Below are 22,115 nucleotides of genomic sequence, written 5' to 3'. Positions count from 1 at the left end.
TTGATTCCAGTCAAGGGCACAAGCCCGGGTTGTGGGTTCGGTCCCTAGTGGGGGGCATGCAGGAGGCAGCCAATCAATGATTCCCTCTCATCACTGATGTTTCTAGCTCTCTCTTCCTCTCTGAAATAAAACAACAACAACAACAAAGAGCCTATATGGTTTCAGGGACTGATACTGTGTAAGCCACACAGAGAGCTTTCTTGAACTGGTATCAGGACTTGCATTAGGGACGTTCCGGCTGTAGGAATCTGTCAGATTGTCACGGCTTCCCTTCATTCCAACAAAAATGAAGCTCTGAAACTTTCATGCAGGGGTCTGACTGGCAGCCTTAAGACTCAGAGCCTAACTGTGGTGTGCTCTTGTTATTACTGAGTACACATATCCTGGCCAACTGCTTCATCTACCATTGCTGTGGTTCCTGCTTGTAAAGGGAACACCTAGAATGCCCTCTCTAAGACACAGGGAAAATGAGCTAATCCTCCCTTAATGGAAACTGGACACATTCTTTCCATTTTTTTTTTACTTAAACTGGCCTCACCCAGCACCCTGCTTCCTCCTCCTTACCATGTCCACTCCCTTAATCATTAAGCCCTCAGGAGAAGAGGTTCTAGTCAGTATCAAATTATCTTAGGAACAAAACCTAGAGTCTGTAGGCCACAGAGACAGTTTTGTCAAACTAGAGATAACATCTAGGTCTCAGCTGTTTCAGCTCCAGACCCAGAGAAGTGGGGAAACCAGATGAAGCAATGCCATTTTTTTACATCAAGACCAGATGCACTGGTCAACTACTCCCTACCCTAGTATCAGTCAGTAGAGACCATGACCCTAACTCCCTTAGTCACAGGATTAATAACCTGGAAGCCATTGATTAGTCGGATCTTTGAGCACTAGCTCACCTGTGACTCCAGGCCACTTCCTGAACTAATTAACCCTTACTTTTTTTGCTGCAAGCTCCTGTGCATGTCTTATTGGGATGTGATGTGTCCTGGCAAGTGAACCCATTTAATCCGATAACAATACTGAATGAGTTTTCAATTCTATAGTTTAGCTTGCATACAATACTGAATGAGCCCTATATTATCTTCATTTATCTACCTATCAAAAAGTGTATTTATTTTATAAAAATATCATGCCACATCACCAAAAGCTAAATATTTTTAGGTAAGAGAATTTTATTTACAGAAAAGTCACAAAGATAAACAAAATTTTATTAACACAATTTCATTAGTAATAATGAACAGACGAATGGTTTAATATATATCACTTGATATGTGATACACATTAAGAGTTTTCTACTTTTATCCATTTGTTTTTTTACATTTCAATTTTTAACAAATCTAGAAATAAGGCATTATATATGGGCATATTTACTAAATACTTTTAAATTATGCTTCCTTCTACATCAGATACAAAGTCAATTTTAAAACCATCTGCATATTAAATGGCCTTTTCATTATAATTCCTAAATTTAATGGAGTTAAGCAACAAACACAACTCAAAATGCATAAAAAAACTGTCACAAATTTTTTAAAAAATTATGACTTAAGCAATATCATAAATTAACAAAGAATTTTCCAAATATCGCTGCAAGAGGTACATTAAATGTTTTATAATTAACTCTAGAATATTTTTACTTGTATCCTTGCCCATCAACCTGAACACACCAAAGCACAGACTGAATGTGAAAGGACCATTTTTAAACAAATAGTACATGGCAGCACGGGTCATTTTAAGGATAGAAGGAATATGAACTACGTGCTTTGATATGCATATAATTTTCTTTATCCAAGTAATACTCAGTGTTTCCATTCATCCTTGAATGGCAAGATTCTTTAAGTACTTGTGAAAACCAGAGCATACTTTACTGATGGAAAGCTTCCAGTCTTATTCGGCTTGGATCTTCTGGGTGTCTCAAGGCAATTCCATTACGCAGGAGCAGCTCAATATAAGGTGGCCAAAAAGAATCACTAATTTTGACATATGGATCATGTGGAACATCAAATAATCTATTTAAAAGAATCTAGGAAAAGATACTATCTTAAGGAACGTGGAAAAGAAAACACATCATTTATACAAATACTAAGTGCCATAGCAATAAAGCAAAACTATAATATTCTCATCTCAAACATATTTCATACTAATATCAATATCTCAATTATTGAAATAAAATTTTCATCTATCATTCACTTTAGCTATTTCAAGTACATACTCTGAGGGGCAAAAATCTTTTGATCTCACTTAGGCATGATGATAATAGATTTAAATATTATTCCTATTTTAAAGCAATTACATATTTTAACATACTTAAAATCCTTATTTTTCATCTGTAATTCTAGTAGATGCCAGAAGTAATTAGATGATAAAAATTCAACTTTAAAATGAACATGTAATTAAAAAATAAATAAATAAAATGAACATGTATATTGTTTTATTTTTCGCTAAATTTCAGTTCATATATTGTTTACTTTTATCATTGATAATGTAGGTTGGAGACAAAAAATTGTTTCTAATTCTAAATTTTAGATGAAATCTCAGAGTATACTATTGGAAAATTACACATGTATTACCCAGTTAATCTGCTAATATCAGCCACATATATGACAACTTTTGTTTAAAAAAAAAAAGTTAAGTCATCCATAAGAAATAGTGGTTTCTTAGTTTCAGTATAAACTGGAATTAGAAATATATTAAGATATCCTAATATAATTTGATATATGATACCCATTACAAATGGGTATCATACAAATCTAATAAATATTTGTATTTTGCTTTCTTTTCTTTTCTTTTCTTTTCTTTTCTTTTCTTTTATTTTCTGCCTTTTGCTTTCAGAGCAATAATTATCTATATTAAGATATCTTGAGGCACCAAAACTATTTAACTGGGTAAAAATAGAGACTTGAGAATCCAATTCATAAAATTACAATGAAACAAATTTAATGATATCACTCTTTCTCCTTAACTTGCCAACTAATTTAAAAAAGACACATTAGCCGTAGCCGGTTTGGCTCAGCTCAGTGGATAAAGTGTCGGCCTGTGGACTGAAGGGTCCCAGGTTTGATTTCGGTCAAGGGCACCATGCCTAGGTTGCGGGCTTGGTCCAATGTGCAGGAGGCAGCCAATCAATGATTCCCTCTCATCATTGATGTTTCTATCTCTCCCTTCCTCTATGAAATCAATAAAAACATATATATATATATATATATATATATATATATATATATATATATATATATAAAATAAATAAATAAATAAATAAAAAGAAACACTAATTGTTAAATATCTCCCACTTCATAGACTATTTTACCTTCCTTTCTGCCTAATTTGCAATGGATTGTGAGACCAAGATTTCTCAAATATTTAACATACTTGATAATTGGATGATGTTCAAAAGCATTTTTTTTAAATGTCAAAGAGCCCGGATGGCATGGCTCAGTGGTTGAGTGCCGACCTACGAATCATGAGGTCATGGTTCAATTACCGGTCAGAGCATATGCCCAGGTTGTGGGCTCAATCCCCAGTGTGGGGCATGTAGAAGGCAGCTGATCAATGATTCTCTCTCATCACTGATGTTTTTATCCCTCTTTCCCTCTCCCTTTCTCTCTGAAATAAATTAAAATATACTTTTTTAAAAATAATAAAATAAAAGTCAAAGATATTTATAAAAGGTAAATGTTAAGCAGAAAAAGGTATTTCTTTACCAATTCTAAAATTATTTGAAATTACTTAGGACTCACATCATGAAAAAAAGAGGCTGATGTTACTTAAGGAAATATTATGCATGGATTTCTACAATTTTGTTGAAAGAATCCTTAAACTCACTTTGTACTGTATTTTTAATAGAATGTAGAGTTGCTAACTAAAGATACAGTCAATAGCATAAGGTTTCACTGTGTAAATATTAAATAATATCATAAAATTTTCTTGAAGTAATAATCTTGAAATATGATCAAGAGTTAGGCTCTAATTTCATGGTCTTTAAAAAAATGACACTATTCTTTCTAATGCTATATAGAAAACACAAACTAATTTTATACCCAAGATAAATTAACGTAAGTATATCTAATAAAGATTGGTGTTTAACTTAAGAACTAAAGCAGTATTTTTTCTTTTTCAAGCCTATGAAAAATTATTCACAAATCACTAATTAAGAGACATCTTCAAGACAAAACAACTACACAAAACACTTACCTCTAACATTTCATGCAATGTTATCAGCTGTATAGTTGATTCTTGAGTATTTTTCTTTGAGAGAAACGTGAATAACAAAGAATTAACATTATGATTCTGCCAATGGCAGAATATTAAACTATACTTATTACAAAAAATTAATATTTCTTAATTGCAATGGTACAAGGTATACTAAAACCAAACACTTATAATTAGGTGACTTAAAAAGAATTCTGAATATAAACAACCTGCTTGTACTAATAGTCGTTTTCATAAAAAAAAGTTGGAACAACCTCTAAGACAGTGAAATTGTTTGCAATTACTAGAAGATACAATTCAGACTATCTATAAATATAAAATGGATGCTATATTATATATATTTTATACTTACATATATAAAAGTATAGTGTTTAAATCTCCCAATCAAAATAACCCAAACAAATGACATTCCAGACTGTATTTATACAGCTTCAGGACAGGAAACTTGCTTCCCAGGGAGCCTTGTTCGTTCATCTTTCTATAGTTCTTGACAGTTCGTAATGTTAACTAACTGGTCTTTATCCTTGAAATGACAGAGAGTCTCTTCCAATTCTATGCAAGAGTTCCTTAAATATTTGAAGGCAGCTATTATGCATCTCAGGTCTTTTCCATATTAATCATTATTAGTTCCTTCAATTATTTTTCATAAGCCATAGACTTGTAGCCCTTCAGTATTTTGGTTGTTCTTTAAATGTGGTCTAATTTGCCTTTTTTTTTTTTTTAAATATATTTTATTGATTTTTTACAGAGAGGAAGGAAGAGGGATAGATAGAAACATTGATGAGAGAGAAACATCGATCAGCTGCCTCTTGCACACCTCCTACTGGGGATGTGCCCGCAACCAAGTTACATGCCCTTGACCGGAATCGAACCCGGGACCTTTCAGTCCGCAGGCTGACGCTCTATCCACTGAGCCAAACCGGTTTTGGCACCTTTTTTTTTTTTTAATCCAATCTCCACAATGATATTGGTGTGATTTGAACACCAAAGATAAAAAAGAAGACTCATTTCCATACTTGTAGATGCTGGAATTCTATTCATTACGTTTAATATTGCTTTAGCTTTTGGATATCCATTTCTCTCTATTAACCTCTATGTGAACATAGTGTCATATTTATATTTTTAATATTCACTCAAGGAGGATATTTTTTCCTTTGATTTTTAAAGACATTGGAAGAGAAGGGAGAGGGGGAAAGAGGGAGAAACATGGATGTGGGAGAGACACACATCTATTGGTTGCCTCCCTGACAGGGGGCCGGGTTCAAACCTTCAACTCAGGTATGGGCCCTTGACCAAGAATCAAGCCTGCCACCCTCCAGTGCGGAGGAGAATGATGACACTTTAACCACAGAGCAACGCTGACCAGGGCACATTAACAGATTTCAAACAATTCTTCTGATTTTAAAAGTCACACGTGTTCATGGAAAATATTCAAAATAGTAAAAATGAAAAATCTCTCCTATGATCCTAGCCCCTAGACATAAGCACTATTACATCTTTTGGTATAAATTAGACATACAATTTAATCATCTATGTTTTACCCATTTAACAATAAATTGTGAACATTTCATTTATTCCTTTGATAGTGTTCAATACATTTTTAAAAAATATGCTTTTATTGATTTTTTTTTTAAGAGAGAGGAAGGGAGAGGGAGAGAGAGAGAGAAACATAGATGTGAAAGAGAAACATTGATCAGTTGCTCCCTGCTCGTGCCCCACCAGGGATCGAACCTGCAACTTAGGTATGTGCCCTAACTGGGAATTGAGCCCACCACCTTTTGGTGTACAGGTCTACTCTCCAACCAACTGAGCCACTGGACCAGGGCTCAATAAGTTTCTTAAAGCTGCATTTTCCCCATCATATGGATACAATATAAAAAAATGTATTTAACTCCTCTTGTATTGTTGAACAAGGTTGCTTCTAATTTTTCAATAAATTTTTAATGTAATGAGGAACTATTTCTCTACATCTATCTATGTGTATGTGTCTTTGAAATGTATAATAAACATACAAACATTAACAGAAATTTACATTTGATCCTATCTGAAACAATTTCATACATGCATATCCACATGAATGTTTTCTTTAAAACTTACCCTTTTCTTTTTAACATTTCTATCAGGCAGAGGAAAGTGGTCTTCTAGAAACTCACTCAAGGTAACCAATAGTTTCTCCTTATATTCTTTTACATCACGTAGTTTAGTTTTCAGCTCTTTAAAGGTTCTAATAAATTTCAAAATAATGAAGAGAAATAGTTCACTGACAAAATACATAAGTGTATATAACTGGTTACTCACAAGGTTGATCAAGAACTCAGTTCAAATTTTATTTGCTCAAACCAAATTTAACTAGTTTTACAAAAGTATTATTCTCTATTTAATATGTAGGGAAACTAAAAGTCAAGTCATTCATAAAAGATCATGGAATAATAGAAATCAAAAGCTGGGATAAGACTCACATTTTTTGGTAAAATTTACCCCTTTTCATGTTAAAAAAAAAGAAAAAAATACTTTCTCCTAGTTTAAAAACATAGGACACAAAAATAATACCTTGATTCTGTCACAATCTGATGTTTTAATTCATTGTGTAGTGCAGTAAGAGATTCGAATATCTGTTGCTGTTCATCCAACCATTGTTGCTCCCTTTCAACACAGAAAAATAAAACAAACAGCAGCCAAATAAAACATCAATGCCACTTCAACATATCAATAACTAATAGTAATTATAAATATACCTTTCCAAGTCTTCCTTTAACTTTTCATTCTTTGACTGAATAGTAGATAGTACCAATTCAAGATCACGTCTCAATTTTTGGAACTAGAACAAAATAATTCATATTAACTGCTTATTCTTTAATCATATAACTAGTTATATTTATGAATGATAGTAAAATTTATGTTTAATTCTAAAATTTATATTCAGAAATTTACAGCAAAGAAGCTGAGCAGAAAGTCTTTAAAACGGACATATAGAGCAGGTGCTAAGTTCTCTGTAATATTCCATTGTCAAATTAAAAAATATAAGATGGAGTTTTTGAGCAATACATTACATATTGAAAGGCAACTTAATGGTGAGTATTCAGTAACCAGGTAAATTAGGTCTCTTTTCTAAGGAGACTATACAAAAACAAACAAATGAAGACTAGTATTATTCATTCAACTGATATTTATTGACTATCAGGCATTATTGAAGGGAGTCAGGGATGCAAAGGTGAACGGAACAAAGAGGGGAATGCAGACAAACAAACAAATATATAATTCCAGTGAGTGGTAAGTTCTATGAAAAACAAAGTAAGTCTAGCCCTGGCTGGTGTGGCTTGGTTGGGCATTGTCTTGTGCACCAAAAGGTCTCCTGTTCAATTCCCATTCAGGGCACATGCCCAGGTTTCAGGTTAAGTTCCGGTCAGGGTGCATACAGGAGGCAACCGATAGATGTTTCTCTCTCACAGGGATGTCTCTCTCTCTCCCCATCTCTCTTTCTGAAATCAATAAAACATATTTTCAAAAGTAAATAAATAAATAGATTTAGGGCAACCTCAATCAAAATTCCAGTAAGCTTTTTTATGGGATAGAATGACAAGCCAACTCTATATGAAAATATAAAATAATTTTGGTAAAAAACAACAAAGTTAGATAACTCATACTATTTGTTTTCAAGACTTATTACAAAGCTTCAGTAAGTAAAACAATGTGGTATTGGATTAAGACAGAAACACAGAACCAAGGAAGAGACATATCCAAAGCACAGAATGGAGAACAAATAAAGAATCTAGAAACAGAGCCACCCATACATGGTAATTAAATTTCAGTAAAAGAAAAGTCAAAACAGATAGTTCTTTCAACAATTTGTGTTGGAACGATTCGTATCTATATGCAAAAAATAAACCTTTATCAACAACTCATTTCATGTGTAAACATTATTTCAAAATGGATCATAAACCTACATGTGAAATCTACAACTTTAAAATTTCTAAAAGAAAACATACATGAAAATCTTTGTGACCTTAAATTGGACAAATATTCCTATATTTGAGCACAAACTTTAAAAGTTGATAAAATAGAATTAATCCAATTATGAGCTTATGTTCTTCAAAGATACCGTTAAGAGAATAAAAAGACAAGTTTCAGTGAAAGGGTTAACTCAGCAGGCCAAGGTTGCACAAACTCTGCACATTACCAAGAAAAGCTTTTCTTTAGGACTGGCTCCTGGTGGATTCCTGGAAGAGAAGCTATGAGACACTGAAATATTCTGCCTATTGCGAGTGTTTTGCATCTGCCCGGAGCCTTGGGCCAGTTGGTACCAGTTTGATTACACAGTTTATTCTATGTCATTCTTGGTAAATGCATTTTTGTTCTGGAACCTGGAGTCTGCATAGCTGAAGTCAGTCAAGGACGCCCTGCATGCATAGTGATGGGACTCCTGATAAAAACCATGGACAATAGGCTAAAATGCATTTCCCTGGCTTTTTTATTAAAAAAAAAATGTTTTTATTGATTTTAGAGAGAGAGGGAGGGAGAGGGATAGAAAGATAGAAACATCGATGAGAGAGAAACTTCGATTGACTGCCTCCTGCACACCCCCTACTGGGGATCAAGCCGGCAACCCAGCATGTGCCACAACCTCTTGGTTCATGAGCTGATGTTCAACCACTGAGCCACACTGGCCAGGCGAACTTCCCTGTTGGACCACACATTGACCAAGTTGTCACACATAGTTGCAGGGAGAAGTAAATACATCTACTGGGAAAGGACAGCTATAAGCTTGGCCCACGTGCCTTTTCCCTTTGCTCATTTTAGTCTGTGTCCTCTCACTATAATAAACACAACCATGACTAGAATAGCTCTTCTGAATGCTGTGAGCCTATCTAGCGAATCACAGAATCTAAGAGTGGTCTTGGGGAAAACCCTGACAGTTGGCATCAGAAGTGGACTTTGTGGTCAAAGGAATGGTGGCGTCAGAGGTTCCCTTGAAGTTTCAACAATTTGAACACCTATAATTCAACAAAGGATTTCCTGCTCAACTAACACATCTGAGAGATCCAAGTATTGAAACAACTGAAGGTGGGCAAGTAGAAGAAAACGGAGGAAATGGGAAGGGAGAAGAGCTGAGATGGTGCCAAGGATGCAGCCTGGATCTCGTAGGCCAGAATTCACTGTGAGGCTCAGCCTACTGAGGGGCAGAATCAAGTTAGCACTGGTGCTCCCCTCAGCAGGAAGGAGCAGAGAGATACAGTGAGTATTCCTGAAGGAACTGTTAGTATGCACTGTGACTGAACCCAGTGACCTGGGTAGGGAGGAGAGGCACACTCTGTGACTAATCCAGGGTTGGGTGAAGACACAGAGGGGAGGCCGCTGAGGTTTGCCAGTCACCATTCCTGGGAGAACAAAGCAACAAAGTCAGCCACTAGCTTCCCCTAGCTCACGCCACCCCCATCCATCACAGCTGCATCTGGCTGCAGTGGACAGCGCTGGGATTTCACAGATTTAGGGCACATTGCCCACCACATTCCCCCACGGGGTCTTCCCTGTGAGACTGAGGCAACCTGAATACAGAGGAGATGCCCACCTTCCCAGGGAACACAGGACATTTCCATCACCCTGCTGAGACCTGAAAAGTCAGAGCAGTGCAAGAGACTAAACAACTTGTGCTTCAATGCCACCTACTAGAAAACAATAGAAAGACTTACCAATTTATTAGAGAAATGCCACTCACATATAGACACCTCAGTAGAAAAGGAATCCACCATGAATAAGCAAGGTAAGAGAGCAGCTCAAAAATAAAATATCTCCAGAAAATAAACATGAAGACATAGAAATATGTAATTTAAATAACAGAGAATTCAAGATTGCAGTTCTGAAAAAAAAAATCAATGAGTTATAAGAAAATACAGATATGAAGTTTAATAAACTCAAAAATAAAATACATGAACAAAATGAGTACTTTACTAAAAAGATTGAAACTTTAAAAAAGAACTTTAAAAACTTTTCTAACTTGGCAAAGGAAATAGGTAAGTCCAGGAATTACAGATGGTCCCAAACAAGATGAAACCAAACAGGCCTACACCAAGACACATTATAATTAAAATGCAACAGGTTAAAAACAAAGAGAATCTTAAAAGCAGCAAGAATAAAGCTGTTACTTACCTAAAAGGGAGCTCCCATAAAACTGATTTTTCAACAGAAACTTTGCAGGCCAGAAGGGAGTGTCATGAAATATTTAAAATGATGAAAAGCAAGGACCTACAACCAAGATTACTCTACCCAGCAAGGCTATCATTTAGAATGAAAGAACAGATAAAGAGCTCCCCTGACAAGAAAAAGCTAAAGGAGTTCATCACCACCAAGCCAGTTTATAAAAAATGTTAAAGGGTCTTCTTTCAGAAGAAGAAGAAAAAAAAGATAAAAAATATGAATAATTAAAATGTCAATAAACATATATCTTTAAATTACTTTAAATACAAATGGATAAAATGCTTTAATCAAAAGACCCAGGATGGCTGAATGGATAAGAAGAAAGACCCATACATATGCTGTCTACAAGACTCACTTCAGACTGAAAGACACACAAAGGGATAAAACAAATCTTTCATGAAAAAAAAAAAAAAGCTTGGGTAGCAATACTTATACCAGACAAAAACAGACTTTAAAACAAAGGTATAACAAGACACAAAGAAGGACCCAGTAATTCTACTTTGGGGTTATTTATCCAAAGAAACCCAAAACACTATGGAAAAGACATATGCATCTGTATGTTCACTGAAGCATTATTTACAATAACCAAGATATGGAAGCAACCTAAATGCCCATCAATAGACGGATGAATAAAGAAGAACTGGTACATATACAATGGAATATGATCACTTTGTAAGTTATATAAAGGTCTAATCACCAGGTTGTATACCTGAAAGTAATATAATGTTGTATGTCAACTGTAATTTTTAAAAATTTTAAAAATAACAGTAATAAAAATCAAAGGTCTAAAAATTATAAAATGTTCTCTTCAATAAAGTATAATTAATGTCAAAATAGAAAATATGGTTTTAAGGAGTCTTTATCCTATTCCTTATGGCATGAACTTTCCTAAAACAATTATAGTAGGGTTATTAAATATTCATTAAGTGACTTACCTCTTCTTTTCCTAATGTTACCAGAACCTCTTCATTTAGTGGAAGTACTATAAAAAAAATTAACATATGCTTAGTTAACTCTCAAAAATCAAGAATTTGACTTTGTGGTTTCTCAGATACCCCTTTTCCTTTCCATTTAATGTTACAGAACTTTTTATGAAATATGTAAGTTTATGAAATCATTCTTATTTAGCAGCTTTACATATATATTATTTTAGACAAATGTGCTATTATGCATTTTGTTTTTAGTGGCTTTTTCTTTTCTTGTTTTGTTTTCCCAATCATTAAAATTCAAAATTAATAACATCTAGTGCATTCCTTCTGTGCATAAGATCCTATTCATGCATACATATACACATTTATCTGTACATATACATGCAAGAGTTAATAATTTTGTCAATTCTGGTTTTATAAGAATGGGATCATACCATACACATTATTCTTATCTTTTAAAAATATATATATTTATTGATTTCAGAGAGGAAGGGAGAGCTAGAGGGATAGAAATATCAATGATGAGCGAGAATCACTGATGTGCTGCCTCCTGCATGCCTCCCACCGGGGATCGAGCCCACAACCCAAGCATGTGTCCTGACTGGGAATCGAACTGTAACCTCCTGGTTCATAGGTCTATGCTCAATTACTGAGCTACACCGGCCGGGCTAGTGATCATTAATTTGCCATTACTTTGTTTACAAAAATATAAACCTAAAAATAAGAATCTTACTTTCAGGAGTTTCTTTCTGCCATTGACTGAGTTCAGCAGTTAAACATTTCACTTGCATAATTAATAATGACAGCTACAAAAAAAAAAAAAAAAAAGAACAAGAGAATAAAACAAAATCATTTCTTATAGAATATTCATAGCTATTCATGATGAATGTGTAGAGATTCTTTATACATTAATATAAGGTCTTAACATAAATGGCTAACATAATAGCTACCTAAACTATAAAAAATTATCACTCCAAACAGAATTCTGCTTTAAACCACATTTACAGCTCATAAATTGCCAGTTATATTAGTGATACTGTATTAAAAAATGATCAATTCTACTTCACCACTCAATCTAAAACAAAAGAACCTAACTATATTAAGTTTATTCCCTAAATTAATATATTTTTTATTTTTTTTATATATTTTATTGATATTTTACAGAGAGGAAGGGAGAGGGATAGAGAGTTAGAAACATCGATGAGAGAGAAACATCGATCAGCTGCCTCCTGCACACCTCCTACTGGGGATGTGCCCGCAACCAAGATACGTGCCCTTGACCGGAATCGAACCTGGGACCCTTCAGTCCGCAGGCTGACGCTCTATCCACTGAGCCAAACCGGTTTTGGCTAATATATTTTTTAAAAGGATGCTATTTCTTGCCAACATTTTTAAGACAAATTTGCACTAAAATGCTCTTTTTCCTCTCTATGTGCTTTTAGGAAAATTGCAACTGTTTTTAGCTGAGTAATGAAAAATAACTTCAAATGCATACATAGAGACAATTATAAAATGAGACTGGTTCCACAAGCCACATATAAAACACAGTTTTACTACACAATAGTTTGTAAATTAGCCAAAGACAGATTTAGGATGAATATGTTTCTGTTACTATGAGGCTCCAATTATTGTAATTTTGATAATTACAAATCTATGTGAGAAATATTTTGCCTGATGAGACCACAAAATTAAAGTCCATGTGTGGTTAAAGCTAAATTTCAGCACATTTTATCTCGTCTGTATAATTCTTATTAGTAGCCAAACATAAAAAAAATTCATATTTCAAAAATGCAGTAGCTATTACTTCAATATTTACAATAAAAGAACACTAAAAGTACTATATTTTTAAACCAATTTTTATTATACAGAGCAGGTAGTTCCTGCTCTGTATTATAACACTGCCTATTGAATAGTCACAGGTAAACAACAGGCAAGCAGTTAAGGGCAATCAGGCAGGCAGGTGAGTGGTTAGGAACAATCAGGCAGGCAGACAGAGAGGTTAGAGGTAATGAGGCAGGCAGGCACAGTGGTTAGGGGCGACCAGGCAGGCAGAATGGTTACGGGTGATAAGGCAGGAAGGCAGGAAGGCAGGAAGGCAGGAAGGCAGGAAGGCAGGCAGGCAGGCAGGCAGGCAAGTGGTTAGGAGCCAGCAGTCCCAGATTGCAAGAGGATGCAGGCCAGGCTGAGGGGACCTCTTCTCCCCCGCACAAATTTCGTGCACCGGGCCTCTATTATATATTATTGACTTCAGAGAGGAAGGGAGAGGAAAAAGAGATAGAAACATCAATGATGAGAATCATTGATCGGCTGCCTACCGCATGCCCCCTACTAGAGATTAAGTCCACAACCTGGGCATATGCCCTTGACAGGAATCAAACTGGGACCCTTCAGTCCACAGGTCTACGCTCTATCCACTGAGCCAAACCGGCTAGGGCTAAGTGTTCTTTTATAATGTCTAGATTTTTATTAATAGCCAAGTTCTCCCATGTCATTAGGTTGCAGTCTCCTTGCTTTTCTCGTAATGAACTATGATTGTACCAGTGTCATTCCTTAACTAATTCATCCCTTTCCCATACATTGGAACTATCATCTTTGTTAGTTTAAATTCTTAATCTGTTGCAAAGACCCTTTGGTGTATTCCTAAACCAATTCCATAGGTCTCTGATTACTAAAATGGATATCTTAATCCTTTTTTAAGCCTTGGTAAAATCAGTTAAGATTCCACACAGATAGTAAAATACCTATGGCTACTGTATCTAACACAAAGTAGAAAAGTCTTTGTTCTAATTTTTAACAAAGTACCACAATAGCAGCCAAGGGGCAATCGACTCAACAGTTAAATGTATGGATAGCTGTGGAAAGATAAAAAAAATATTCTTGGCCCTGACCGGTTTGGCTCAGTGGATAGAGCGTTGGCCTGTGGACTGGGGGGTCCCAGGTTCGATTCCAGTCAGGGGCATGTACCTTGGTTGCGGGCACATCCCCAGTGGGAGGTGTGCAGGAGGCAGCTGATCGATGTTTCTCTCTCATCGATGTTTCTAACTCTCTATCCCTCTCCCTTCCTCTCTGTAAAAAAACAATAAAATATATTTTTTTTAAAAAAAGAAAATATTCTTATCCTATCTAATAAAAAAGTAATATGCAAATTAACCATCACTCCACTATACCCACAAGCCACGCCCACCAGCCAATCAGGAGCGAATATGCAAATAAACCCAACCAAGATGGCTACAGCCACAGAGTGCAGGAGGGAAGCTTGGGTTTCCCCGGCAATGGAGGAAGCCAAGCTTTCTGCCTGCCCTTGCCGGGCCTAGGCCTCCACTCAAGGCTACAAAGTTTCAACGATAGAAGATACATAAACCCAAACAGAAATGGCGGCAGCCATGGAGCTGGAAAGAGCAGGAGGCTAGGGTTGCCCCAGGCGATGGAGGAAGCCAAGCTTTCCACACACCCTGGCCGGCCCAGGCCTCCACTTAAGGCTACAAAGTTTCAATTATAGAAGATACATAAATCCCCCAAAAAATGGCTGCTGCCATAGAGCAAGCAGAAGGCTTGGCTCCACTCCAGGCTACAAAGTTTCAATTGTAGAAGATAAATAAACCCCAGATACCAGGGCCTCCGCTTGGGTTGCCAGGGGGCGTGGCCAGCCTGCAAACCACCACAGGCCCCGCGCCCAGGCCACCCCACCCCCCAAGGGAACCCCCACCCTGATCCGGGACATCCTTCAGGGCAAACCAGCTGGCCCCCACCCATGCACCAGGCCTCTAGCCCAGCCGTGGGCAAACTACGGCCTGCGGGCCGGATCCGGCTATTCTATCCGGTTCTCTTGCTCTCCCCTCCGCTCCTTTACTTTGAATTTATATTAGTTCACACAAACACTCCATCCATGCTTTTGTTCCGGCCCTCCAGTCCAGTTTAAGAACCCATTGTGGCCCTCGAGTCAAAAAGTCTGCCCACCCCTGCTCTAGCCTATCTAATAAAAAAGTAATACGCAGATTGACCATCACTCCAACATACAAGATGGCTGCCCCCATGTGGTCAAAGATCCTGCCCCCATGTGGACACAAGATGGCCAGCAGGGGGGGGCAGTTGGGAGGGACCAGGCCTGCAAGGGAGGGCAGTTGGGGGGTGACCAGGCCGGCAGAGGAGGGAAGTTGGGGGCAATCAGGCCTGCAGGGAAAGGCAGTTGGGAGGGACCCAGGCCTACAGGGGAGAGCAGTTAGGGGTGACCAGGCCTGCATGGGAGGGCAGTTAGGGGTGACCAGGCTGGCAGGGGAGGGCAGTTAGGGGAAAACAGGCTGGCAGGGGAGCAGTTAGGCATCAATCAGGCTGGCAGGGGAGTGGTTAGGGGGTGATCAGGCTGGCAGGCAGAAGCGGTTAGGGGCAATCAGGAAGGTATGCAGGCGAGCAGTTGGGAGCCAGATTGGAGAGGGTGCAGGCTGGGCTGAGGGACACCCCCACCCTCAGTGCACGAATTTCGTGCACCGGGTCTCTAGTCCTATATAATAAAGAGCTAATATGCAAGTGGTCGTCATGCCCTCGTACCCTCACGCCGGGGCCGGGGGACCTGAGGCTGCACCGGGGGTCCTGAGGCTGCGACCCCTGCCCGGTGGGGCTTGACGGGGGACCTGAAGCTGCGCCCCCCACCCTGCGGGGCTTGATGGGAATGGGGCTGGCCAGGTGTGGGTCTCACGTGATCTCGAAGCGCGCACAGTTGGGCTGGGACTTGACTCTGGGTCCCACAGCGCTCCCCAGACTCTGACAGGAGGGAGATTTTCATATACATTTTACTAATTTTCTTTCATCTCTGACCCTTTTATTACAGAGAAAGGGCAAATAGCAATATTAAAATATTTCCTCTAATTCCCTTTTAATGTGCACGAATTTCGTGCACCGGGCCACTAGTTTATTTATAATAGCTTATTCAAGATAATTTTTAAAATACTTCTCTTAGGAGCTCCAGTGGCGCAATTGGTTAGCACGCAGTACTTATAAAATACTTCTCTTAAATCAGAAAGAGTAGAGAATTATCCGAATGATTAAGCATATACGTATTAACAAAACTATTATACTTGACAGATAAACTTCTTATCCAAACAATGAATTCCAAACAAAAGAAGGTTTCATACCTGAGCATTTGAATCAGTGAGTGTCTCGGTTCCAATAAGTGATAATTTATTCTGATACTTGATTTAAAAAGTAAAAAAAAACACAGAAAAACAAGTCACACTATAACCCAAAATTTCCTCTCCCTCCCCTTTTATACCAGTCAATGTCATATTCTTTTAAAACAATACACAATTACCTGATGTAAGACAACAAATTGTTTTTAATTCCTCACTTTCTAAGCAAGAGGGTAAGGAAGGCAGCCAAATTGGTCCCAAGATGAATACATTAAAAGTAAAAGGGTATACTAGACTCTCTACAGAATAAAAAAAATTAGTATGGGAAATAAGGAAAAAAGAACAAAAGTGAAACTAGGGTGAGTTAGAAGCTAGATAATGGAAAAATGGGGAACAAGAGGGAAATCACTATAGGAAAATAACAAAAGAGGTAAGAAAACAGTTATGATTATAAGAAAATAAAGCCTTTAAGAGACATTTTTATCTGTGCCATTAAAAAAAATCCACAACTGTTAATAGCAATTATATTTGAACAAAATTATGATTAATTTAAATTTTATTTGTGGTTATTTCTATTTACAATATCTTTTTTTAAAATGTATTTTTATTGATTTCAGAGAGGAAGAAAGAGGGAGAAATAGAAACATCAACGATGAGAGAGAATCATTGACTGGCTGCCTGCTGCCCGTCCCCTACTGGGGATAGAGCCTGCAACCCATCAAGCCTGCATCCCAGGCATGTGCCCTTGACTGGAATCAAACCTGGGACCTTTCAGTCCGCAAGCCAATGCTCTATCCACTGAGCCAAACCAGCTAGGGCAACAATATCTTTTTTAAAAAATAAGAGTTTAGTTGAGCCAAATAATGACATAGGCCGTGAAGCAAAGTCTCAAATGCTCAGTTTTGTAGCTTCGTTTATGCATTTGAAATTAAGGATGGAATGTACATATAGGTGGGAGAAAGTAAGGTGGGTATTGGATTACAGGATAGTTAAAATTATATGCTCTCTTTTTAAAATTTCCAACTGAAAATTTACCGGGAAGAATAGAATGTGAAAAAATGACTGTGGCCTGAATCATATACTATGATACACTATCATATGCTATTTCAAGTAGAACAAATTTTTACCAAAATACTGTAGTGTACCAGAAGTGACTCTATCTCATGAACTCAAAAAATACATACAATTCAAAAATAGCATTTTCTAAAGTACCTCATTCTTTTACTCAAACTCCAGAATTGGGTGTCCTCTAACTTCTACATTCTCTATCTCAGGAAATTGCTCCACTAATCACCCACCGGCCCAAGCCAGGAACCGGAAACTATCCATAACACCCCCGTTTCACAACAATTAATCTCCAAGTCCTTTTGGTCCTACCCCCTTAATATCTCTTGCATCCATTCTTCTGTTTGCAATGGCAGGATTTAGCCCTTCAGTACTTCTTACTACGACTACTACTATGTTCTCCTAAATGCTCTTTCTACCTGTAGTCTCACTGTTCTTCAAAACCACCAGAGTAATTTTCTCAAGCTATATATCTCATCATGTCACTTCCTATTTATAACCCTTTAATGGCTCCCCACAGTATACACTCAACAAAACTGGTCATGTTCTTGCCCCTAATTACCTCTCCAGTCTCACTTCACAAGTTCTCTTTTCCTAATTTACATAAGTCATAATATTCTACATGGAGTTCTCTACCAGTAAACTCTTTCACTCTTTATATATTTCGTTCCTTCTCCTTTGTATACCTCTCCCAATTTCACAGGCTAACTCCTATTAATCCTTTAGAAATGAATTCAGTCATTACCTCTTTTAGGACACTATCCTTGACCCCTTCAGTCTAGGTTTAGGACTCCTCCTAAGTATAATCTTTGTATTTCTACCACAATACTTCTAATATAATGGTTATTGCCTCCATTAGATGATAATCTCCTTAAGGGTAGAGATTGCTGTAATTTTTTTCCTCTTCCTACAGTTCATCCAGTATAAACTTCATTGAATGTTATAGGTCTAAAACGTATATAAATATTTATCGTACAATATAATGACTTTCAGGAATCAGAATTATTTCTTTCTCAAGTCTATTATTGAAATAGAATTAAATCTTATAGTAATTAATTGATATATCACTTTAATCTCTTGATACTTACTTCTTCCAGATCTTTCCACATTTCTTCACATTTTTTAATAAGTTCTTCCTTAGCAGCTGTAGTATCTTCATCGGTAGTACTATCTGGATCTAGATCTTGGTTACTCATTGATATTGCCTTGTGATTTCCTTAGCCTTATAAGAAAACCTAAAGTAAAAAATATTTGTTGAACACCTATTACTTGCTAGATACTCAACTAGGAGCTAAAGGTATAACAGTGAACAAAATAGATAAAAATCCCTCCTATGATGGTGCCTACATTCTAGCTAAGAAAAACAAAAATAAGCCTAAAAATGTTAAAAATCATACTATAGTACATAAAATGATTTACAAGTGCTATGAAGAAAAGCAAAGCAGAGAAGAAATATAGCGAGTGCTGGGGAAGGGGCAATGTAATTTTACATAAGGAGGCCATATGAATTCACTGAAAAGTTGAGAACTGAGCAAAAACAGAAAGGAAATAATTGAGACCTGGTGATATTTAGGGGATGATGATCCAGGTGAAGTACCTGGAAGTGCAAAGGCCTTGGGTGATAAAATAGCCACTGTGACTAGAGCAGAAGATGTAAGACAGAGAACACAAGATGAGGTCAGAGAGATGATAACAGATCATGCGGGTTTTAGGCCATTTTAAGGACTTAGGCTGAGATAGTAAGTGATTAAAGAGGAATAACATGATTTAAGTCACGTTTTAACAGTATAACTCTGGTTAATTACAGCCAAGTAAGGACAGAAGCAGGAAAGCCTATTAGAAAGCTATTGCAATAATCCAAGCAAGATGTGGACCAGGATTAATATTGAGGCCATACCAAATGTCTAATTCTGAATATATTTTTAAGATAGAGCCAATAGGATTTCCTAACAGCTTACATATACTAGTAGTGTCAAATAAAGAGCAGAGTCAATTATTACTAAAAAGGTTTGGACCGGTGCTATTGGAAAGATGGAGTTGCCAATTACTGAGATGGGGAAGATGGTGGAAGAAACAAATTCAGCAAGATTAAGAATTAAGTTTTGGCCTGGCCAGCATGGCTCAGTGGTTGAGCATCAACCTATGAACCAGGTCACTGCTCAATTCCCAGTCAGGACTTATGCCCAAATTGCGGCTCGATCCCCAGTGAGAGGCGTGCAGGAGACAGCCGATCAATGATTCCCTCTCATCACTGATCTTCCTTTCTCTCTCTCTCCCTGCCTGAAATCAAGTATGTATATATTTTAAAAGTGTGTATACATTTTTTGGGACACCCTATATTTGCACAAGTCTACATGGGTATGCTTACTACAGCATTATTTATAAAAAATATTTATAAGTGTAACTCAACAGATTGTCTAGGTTTAAAACCTAGCTTCAATACTTACAAGCTGTGTGACCTTGGGCAGGACACTTAAACTGGCTGTGCATCAGTTTCTTTATCTTTAAAATGAAGATAATATTTCTTACACCCTAGGGTTGTTGTTACAATTAAATGCCTTAATATATGTAGAGCTCTTAGAACTGTACCTAGCATATAAAGAGGTATATCAATATCAGCTATTAACATTACTATTAGCAATCTGAGTATCAATTAGTAGAAAACTGGTTAAATAACTTATGCCATATCCAAAAATGTTTTCACTAAGTATCTTCCTTGCTATACACAAAAGACATAGTTAAGTTCACAAAACCATAGTCATTAACAATCTTAGAATATTTTTAAGCAAAAAGTAAAAAATGTGTTTTAAATATGCCTTAACTTAGAAATTAAGTGCAAATTGATCTTTCCCCACTTTGTAGACTACTAAGCAATAAAATATATTATCAGTATGCAAAAGCAATGTGAAACTGTGTGTGCTTAAGCCTGTGGATAGATATTCAACAAATTAGCTGGTTTGGCAGCTCAGTGTAGTATTAGAATACAATGAGGTATATAAAAACAATAAATAAAAACAACTAAAGGTTTAACTTTACCCCTTTCCCACATTTTGTATCCTTAAATCTATCTTTCTGGAAATACTTCCAACATCCTCAGTACCCCAATTCTGAATTATTTATTGATAAACAATATTGCTTATTTGGGGATACCAAATAAGTTTGTTTTACAAACTTAAAACATCTAATACCAAATTTAAAAAATTCATACTAGTATTGGGAAAAGACTAATATACATGAAATACAGAAAGTACCCATACAATTCTAAACTGTAATCATTCGTTTATCCAACAGATATGCCCTTAATGTGGCAATAGCTGTGTAGGTGGAAAAAGTCTTCATGGAGTTTCCATTTTTACTGAGGAGAGACAATATAAACAAATGGATAGGATTTCAGATAGTGAGGAGTGCTATGATTAGGTAACTTACACAATACAGATTGCAAATGCTTTCAGAATTCAGGATAGAGAAGAGCAGAGAAATCTACCTGGAAAAATAAAGGGCTTAGTACAGTGCTGGGTGCACAGTACTAGCTCCCTGCTTTTGTCATTATCAGTCTTATCCTCATTATTACCAGTCTTATCCTCATTATTTTTGCCATGGGTCTAACAGATGAGAAGCAGTAAAGGTGAAAGCTAGATTTGGTGTGGAGATGCTTTCAAAGGCATAAAAACATAAGACTGGAAGGCAAAGATGAGCATGGCAAATTTGTGAGAGACACACAAAAAAGTGATCTGATTAGAGCAGAAGGCAGAGAAGAAATCAGACTAGCTAGGTAGAATAGGCCAAATAAAGGGAGTCTTCAAAATTAAAAGCAAAACAAACAAAAACCCTTAGGAAGTACTTGCTACCGGCAGTTCCTTTCCTGTATCTGGGGTCCACATCAAAGCAAAAGTAAAGAAGAGATTCATCTAGTTTGAAATCCAGTAGGTAACCAGGAGGCTGTTAAGTAGGTTTTTGAAAGCAGTGATTTAGGGAGGTCATTTTGACAAGTTGTCCTTAATGGATTAAAAAACAAAGGATTAAGATGGTAAATGTCATGTTAGGTGTTTGTCCTTACCCAAGAGATATTTCCTTTCTTTTTTTAATGAAGAGAGCTGAAGTCCAGAAGGCCAGGAAGAGATGGAAGCCTAGACCAGGGTGAAGGCAGAAGGGTGAGTAGTCCCACCATGGGCCACTCAGGCATGGCTGGGTCTCTCCCCAGAAAACAGTAGCAAGCGCTCACCACCTTCTTCAGAGCGTGTGTGGGAGAATCAAGAAGCTTTGGGGAGAAGACCTGTTTGGAGCACTTGAGGGAGCCCGGGGAGCCAGTTCCTTCAACTCCCCACCGCTCCGTCATCCTCCCTTAACCCGCGGGGTTCTAGAGCCGAAGAGCGGGACTCAAGGCCCCGCGGGCTATCCGGTTTCCGGAAGGTAAGGGTCCCACTCTCCGGGCCGCAGCTGTCCAGCCCCCTCCCCTGCCCATTTCTTACCACGAAAGCCCCAGCCCTGCAGCCGCCGCCTCCAGCTGTCAACAAGCCTGCGCCCCGGATCCGCGCGCGCTGCTTGCTGATTGGACCCATCACAGCCAATCCCGAGCCTCTCTCGGCTGCTGACGAGCCGG

General features: G+C 37.3%; 1 protein-coding gene across 2 annotated transcripts; it reads right to left on the bottom strand.

Moving 5' to 3' along the window:
• Nucleotides 1–1,159: 1,159 nt before the first annotated feature.
• Nucleotides 1,160–22,059, bottom strand: CENPK (centromere protein K). 2 transcript variants are annotated; one of them, XM_080681125.1, is made up of 11 exons: nt 21,985–22,050; nt 21,573–21,642; nt 18,604–18,750; nt 16,457–16,513; nt 12,061–12,133; nt 11,334–11,380; nt 6,942–7,024; nt 6,757–6,849; nt 6,304–6,430; nt 4,189–4,242; nt 1,160–2,020 (listed from the first exon to the last, which is right to left on the bottom strand). In XM_080681125.1, exons 3-11 carry the CDS (start codon nt 18,709–18,711, stop codon nt 1,862–1,864), a joined length of 801 nt encoding a protein of 266 aa, XP_080537251.1. In that variant the 5' UTR covers nt 18,712–18,750; nt 21,573–21,642; nt 21,985–22,050; the 3' UTR covers nt 1,160–1,861. The 2 variants fall into 2 exon arrangements, with proteins under 2 accessions (XP_080537251.1, XP_080537250.1); XM_080681124.1 differs by lacking the exon at nt 21,573–21,642 and having other exon boundaries at nt 21,985–22,059.
• Between the last annotated feature and the right edge of the window lie 56 nt (nt 22,060–22,115).

The sequence above is a fragment of the Plecotus auritus genome, assembly GCF_963455305.1.
Source record: "Plecotus auritus genome assembly, chromosome: 7".
In the NCBI taxonomy this organism is placed as follows: domain Eukaryota; kingdom Metazoa; phylum Chordata; class Mammalia; order Chiroptera; family Vespertilionidae; genus Plecotus; species Plecotus auritus.
The sequence above is the reverse complement of the archived record's forward strand: the minus strand, read 5'-3'. Positions and strand labels throughout refer to the sequence as shown.

Excerpts from the sequence above, each read along its gene's own strand:
- CENPK (XM_080681124.1), bottom strand. The coding sequence starts at position 18,711 with ATGAGTAACCAAGATCTAGATCCAGATAGTACTACCGATGAAGATACT. Across the intron at positions 7,025-11,333 it reads TAACATTAGGAAAAGAAGAG|TTCCAAAAATTGAGACGTGA; the intron begins GTAAGTCACTTA and ends ATTTTGTTCTAG. Across the intron at positions 2,021-4,188 it reads CATTGCATGAAATGTTAGAG|ATTCTTTTAAATAGATTATT; the intron begins GTAAGTGTTTTG and ends ATCTTTTCCTAG.